A 6,333-nucleotide genomic window follows, 5' to 3' on the forward strand; every position below is an offset into this window, starting at 1 on the left:
GACGGCTTAGATGGCCCTTCTACCTGGAGGAACTGTGGGGTCCCAACTGATAGGAGAGATCCTACTGATTTCACTGGGTGCCCACCTGCCCATTGCTGCCAGCATCAGGGTCCCGGGCCTTGACAGTTGCCACTCGCTGGCCCACAGGGCAGTCCTCAGGTACACTGACCGCTGAGTCGGAGGTGAAGTCAAACCGGGGGCTGTTGTCATTCTCATCCAGCACAGTGATATAGACCTGGGGGTGGGGCTGGATGTGGTCAGAGGCCTACCACCTCCTTCCCGCACCCCCACCCCGCAGCTCCAAACTTCTAGTCCCTGCAGTGGGTCCAGCAGGAACCAGACCCCGATCAGCTCTGGAATATCCCTGAGCTATTCAGAGCCCACTGAAGTCAGTCCTGACTTACAAAAGAGGCCCTGAGCCCATTTGTTCTGGCAGCCTAGGGGTGTCCTGGCACTCAAATGTTGGGAGCCAGGAGGGCAAGGGAAGAGGAATGCTGGGGAGACTCTCAGAGGTGGTGGGGATGGAGGCAACTGGGAAGCTGTGTCCTGGCTAGAAGGCCCAGAGGCTGGGAATGCTGGCCTGGCATCGCCGTAGCTTCCTGTTTTTCAAAAGAAACAAGGAATCCAGATTTTTAAGCGAAATTAGCTGATGAGTAATACAAATTTAAAAAGAAAATTATGCGTGGGCTGACGAAAACACATATGATGGCCAGATATTGCCCCATACCATCCTTGTTTGCAACCTCTGGGTCAGAGAGAAGGAATGGACCCAGGAATGGGAGAGGCCATGAGGTGGCTTGGTGGTCCCGCTGGGGAGAGGGGGATATGGAGAAGACAGATGAATTTTCAACTGTCAGATAAAAACTGCCTGGTCAGAGGGCTTCCCTGAGGAAGTGACTCCAGCTGAAATCTGCAGAAGGCATAGAAGTGAATGCAGTTAAAAAGGAAGAGCAAAGTCCCTGGGGTGTGAGGACACACGGTCCAAGCCCCTCTGACTGGCAAAGAGCATAATGTTTCATCATGGCTCGGGCTTCTTGTGGAGGTAGGACAGTGTACCAGGAAAGAAAGCCCACGGTGGGCAAAGGCTTCAGCCCATGGACAGCTAAGACCACAGAGGCCGGGACCCCAGGCACCCTTGTGCTCACTGACAGAGCATGAGGAGGGTCGTAGGAGGCTCGGGTTCTGGGACTTTCAGGGCAGGCCCCCTTCCACTGCACTTCCCCAGGCCTGCCGGCCTCTCCACACTGCTGGGGAAATGCCACCTCGTCCTCTCTCATAGCAGGTTCCCTCGTCAGTTCTAGCCACACTCCCCTATCTTTAGGCAGCTGGCAGAATCTCAGGGGAGTGAGTCGGCTTCATAGCAGGACCGACTTCTCCACTCACTAGCCTTGTGATTTTGGCAAAAAGCTATTCAAGCGCTCTGATTTTCTATTTCCTCAGCTGAAAACCAAAATGAGAATACCTGCCACCCTGGATGCTGGGAGGATGCAGTCAGGAAGTGAAGGGGTGGCACACTGCTGTCCCCAACCCTGCTTCTTGCCTGGCACACATTCATGGTGGTTTCTCTCACCAAGACTCTGCCTATAGGTCAGGAATTATGGTTAGGGAGCCCCTAATGGTCTGCTCACCTGTGAAATGGGAAAAACGCCTCTCCATTGTTCTCAGGGTGAACACAGACAAGGCCTGCGTAATTTCATCCCCCCAAACACCCTCACTCTGGTTAAGGCCTGTTTTGCCTCACTGTTTCCTCACACCACAGGGACTTTGCACATGCTGTCCCTGCTGTCAGGGACAGCGTGCTCTTCCTTTTTAACTGCATTAACTTCTATGCGTTATGCAGGTTTCAGCTGGAGTCACTTCCTTAGGAAAGCTGTCTCTGACTTGAATTACCTCTTATTACAGGCTTTCTCTTAGGAATACATTCTCTGGTGCAATAATTTGTTCAATCTCTCTCTCGCTGTATCTTGTGCTTGGGAAGGTAGGTGCTCTATCTGATTTTGGTTTTATTCTGTAGCCTGAGCCTGGTGCCTGTCACATAGTAGGTGTTCAGGCCATGACTGCTACTCTGATCAATATGCTGGCTATGAGGTAAGGGTGAGGGTGCTGCTGGGCCTCCCAGTGGAAGGGAGTCAGCCAGGAGGACAAGTGCCCAAGTCTATGGAATTATATAGGGAGCTGCGTGCCTACCTCCCCCAGGCCTCATGGGTCACACTTCCCTCCCCCCACCCCTTGAAGGCCCGAGAGTATTACTCAAGTCCTCCAGAGCAGAGTCGACCCCCACCCATTCTGCCCTTCCTGTCTGCCTGCCCACCCATCCTGCGGCCTCCAGGGCCGCTAGGGACAGGGAGGAGTCAGGTGGAGGTGAGCTGTGGTTTGGGTTCTAGCCTCGCAGAGGAAACAGTAGCTCTTAGACTGCCTTTTAAGTGCCCCTCCCCTGCCTCCACCCTAGCACCTCACAGAGCATTTGGGGTGACGTGGGCTGTTATATCTGGGGCAGCAGTGCCTAGGAGCTTTTGAGAGGAAGCCAGGGTAGAACAAAGCGGGGTAGCCCTGTTTCCTGGAAGACGGTGAAGTGACTATGGAAACACAGGGGCCCACGCAGGAGTGTGCACTCTGAAGCCCTTGCCAACTGTGTAGAGGAAGTGGCTGCCTGGTCCACAGAGGGGCACCCTGGCCATCTCTGCTGCCTTTCAGGCCCCTCTGGCCTCACTTTCCAGATTCATCATGTTGACCATGGGCGAGGGCCAGTTGGGCCCATTTTATGGATGAAGGTACTGAGGCTAAGAAGGCCTCCTTTCCCTCCCTGCGTCCTAGCCCCTGTGACGGGCAAGCCAGGAGCCTCGTTGGGAGCAGCAGGACTCCGCACTGCCTTCTACCTTCTGCCCCAAAGACTTGCTCAGTGCCATCCTCCAGGACTTTCTGAGGGGAGCTGTGGGGGGGGGTCATGCTGATCATAGACTCCTTCAGCCCCTGAGGACCCCAGGGGGGTGATGAAGGGGCCTTCAGGTGTGGCTGAGCCTCAACAAGGGCCGCTGGATGCAGGCATCTCCAGGGATTTAAGGGGCTGAGGACCCCAAGCAGCTGTATTTGGCTCTTAGACTGGACACTGGGTTGGCTTCTCCCCACTAGGCTAATGTGAAAGGGACGCAGTAGGGCGTGATAATGTGACTGTGCCCAAGACTGAGGTAGTGATGATCATCTGGACACCCCATATGGGCTCTAGATGGCAGCTGACCCAACTGGTGGGTGTTCAGATCAATTGCTGAGCGCTACTCTGTGATCACCATAGGAAGCCACACCCCCGTCCCCTCTCAGGCGGCCATCCCTGGACCCACTCCCATTTCAAGCTCCGCCCGAGCTCCCCTGCTTGTCTTTCCGCTCAGGCTGGGGGAATGGCCCAGAAACCTTGTCTAACATCTCTAACCCCAGAGCCCTCCCCACACAGTGCCCCCAGCACCCAGCCTTCCCTGCCTTTACCTAGAGGCTATCCTAGGGCAGAGGCTTGCCCTCAGCAGCCCTTCCCAAGAACTTCTAAGGCTCTAGCACTGGGCACCCCACTTCACATGCCTATATCAACCTCCAATAGAGGGAGGGAGTCGCCTTTACAGATGTGACAGCTGAGGCACCAGGAGGGAACATCACTGCCTTCACACCCACCACCAGGACTGGTTTACAAAGAGCTTCCTACCCACCATTTCCCACTACTTTCATCACATCCTCTGAGAAAGCAGAGATGCTGGCGTGACCCTCATTTTAGACCCAAGAAAGAGAAGCACAGAGAGCTTAAGCGGCTTGCCTGTGACACAGCCAATGAGAAGCAGAGCTGGGACTTGGGAGGTCTTCCATTGCATGTTGTAGCTACTCTGTTGTTAGTGCACCTCCACCCCAGTTCCCACGGGGGTTGGGCCAGACAGGGAGGGCAGAGACAGGGGATGTGCCTGAGAGGGGCCTGGACTCCAGGTATGACAGTGTAGGGACTGCGGAGGGGACTTGCTGTAGGCTTGTCTACTGCCCTCCCTCTGGGGTGGGTGGGAAGGCCCAGGGCCATGCAGGGCTGAATCAGTACTGGCCATGGCTACCAGCACAGGCAGAGCCCTGGTCCACAGGCTACTCACCTTCTGTATTCAGAGTCAGCAGTAGGAGGGCAGCAAGGGAAAAGGTAAAGATGCAGACGGTTAGTAGTCTGTGCTCTTGCAGACCCCACCTCCCACCTGTCTGAGGTCTCACCCTGGCCCAGGTTGCTGGGGAGGCGTGGCATGGCTGGCTACAGCACTGCCCCTGGGCTAGCTATCAAGACTCCTGCCCACTGCCTGGCCCACAGGTTGGGTGGCAGCGAAGATGGGGGTTTGTTAGTGTCTTGGGTGGTGATGGGCTGCACCTGTGGGGCTCACACCTGGGGACCCACTCACCACGGTGGAGTCCACCTTGGGGCCGCCATCATCTGCCACCACTGTCAAAGTGTAGAAGTCACCCTTCTCCCGGTCCACCAGGCCCTTGACTGTGATCACACCCTGCAAGAGGGGCCAGGTGGCTGAGTGACAATATCCCACCCTTGTTAACCCTGTCCTTCCTGCCCATGTTCCCACATCCATGTCACTTCCTCTGCCTGGCATAACTTCCCCTTGAAGCTGTTGGCTGAAATCCTACTGTCCCTCACTCACATTTGGAAGCCACCTCATCTATGAAGGCTTCCTGTTTCTGTAGCCAGGTAGAACCACGAGCTTACTTGGGCCCCAGAGATGCTCATCACACCCCCATCTTTGTCTTTGTGCGCCCTCCCTGTGATGCCCTGATGTGCATCCTTGATTATTTCCATTTGCACTCCTCGCCTGAGAACTGTTTGAGTCATCTTTGACTCTTGGTCATCTTTGTGTTGATTTGTGATCCCAATTTCCTCCAGGACAAGGCCTGGCACATTGGAATGATTGCCTGTTTTCAAAGAAGGGATTTTGATAAAAGACACACTAAAGCAATGTAGAGGAATCACAGTCAGGTGGGAGATGGGAGACAGCAGCACCAGACACATGGCTAAGAATGGCTATTGCTATGAAGCACAGAATTCATATCTGAGCTTCCTTAAGGCCAAGGTCAAAAGAGAAATATGATGACTTGTATACCTTTCTGTGATAATGTGATATAATAAAACATATATATTTGGTCTCTGACCCAGGTTCCTGGCACAGAGCTTCTGAAACTCTTGCAACTTCTTGGGCAGTAGGGGTACTAAAGGAATCTTCTGTTCTAATATTTGGTCTTTGTTCTACTTCCTGACACAGAGCTCCCAATCCCCTGGGCTCTCCCCAGTAATAGGAATCTTTTGGTCTAATGAGGCAACCCTTGTTGGGCTTCTGGATGGGTGCTGGTCTCCAGAAAAACCAAGTCATGATTAGAAGTTTGGATCTTTCAGCCCCACCCCTCATCTCCCATTCTCTAGGAAACAGAGAGAGGCTGGGGACCGGGTTAATAACTGATCATGCCTGTGTGATGAAGCCTCCACAAAAATCCTTGAACTACCAGGTTCAGAGAGCTTCTAGACTGTTGAGTGTATGGAGGAACCTGAGGAGGGGGGCATGTCTGCAGAGGGTGCAGAGCTTTGTGCCCCTCCCCCACACCTTGCTCCATTGACTTCTTTCTCTGCCTATTTATTTGTATCTTTTAAAATATCCGGGCAGTGCCTGTGGCTCCAAAGGGTAGGGCACTGGTCCCATATGCCGGAGGTGGCGGGTTCAAACCCAGCCCCGGCCAAAAACTGCAAAATAATAATAATAATAATAAAATAAAAAATCCTTTGTAGGCTCTGTGCCTGTAGCTCAGTGGTTAGGGTGTCAGCCACATACACCAGGGCTGGCAGGTTCAAACCCAGCCTGAGCCTGCTAAACAACAATGACAACTGTAACAAAAAAAATAGCCAGGCATTGTGCCAGGCACCTGTAGTCCCATCTACTTGGCAGGCTGAGCCAAGAGAATTGCTTGAGCCCAAGAGTTTGAAGTGGCTGTGAGCTGTGACACTACCGCACTCTATCAAAGGTGACATAGTGAATTGGTTGTTGGTATGAGGGAAAGCCTCATATACATCTCGGTGAACAGAGGCAAAATATTCTGTGATGAGTGTGAGTACAGAAGGAAAAACAATTTTTTTTCCTATCATAAACTTTCATTGTCTAGTAACAAGAAGGACACCAAGTTGCTAAATATTAAAAGGCATGTGTCACAGGGATGTTTATCTCAAGGACACTTTAGGACAAAGAGAAACAGGTGGTATATATGGAAGAAACTTGGTAAATATTGGCTGGATTTAAAGGAATGGAGCTCCCTGCCCATAGCCATGCTCAC

General features: G+C 53.0%; 1 protein-coding gene across 1 annotated transcript in view; it reads right to left on the bottom strand.

Annotated features, from left to right (window-relative positions):
* The window catches only part of LOC111723141 (cadherin-23-like), a 17,344-nt gene that overhangs the window by 3,272 nt on the left and 7,739 nt on the right, over positions 1-6,333 (bottom strand). The window contains exons 4-5 of the mRNA XM_023509605.1: positions 4,410-4,628; positions 86-235 (exon numbers count right to left, since the gene is read on the bottom strand). Coding sequence (XP_023365373.1) covers positions 86-235; positions 4,410-4,628 — 369 coding nt within the window. The remainder of the gene's footprint in view (positions 1-85; positions 236-4,409; positions 4,629-6,333) is intronic.

The sequence above is a fragment of the Otolemur garnettii genome, unplaced genomic scaffold (genome assembly GCF_000181295.1).
Source record: "Otolemur garnettii isolate 467f Iridium unplaced genomic scaffold, OtoGar3 scaffold00008, whole genome shotgun sequence".
Lineage (NCBI taxonomy): Eukaryota > Metazoa > Chordata > Mammalia > Primates > Galagidae > Otolemur > Otolemur garnettii.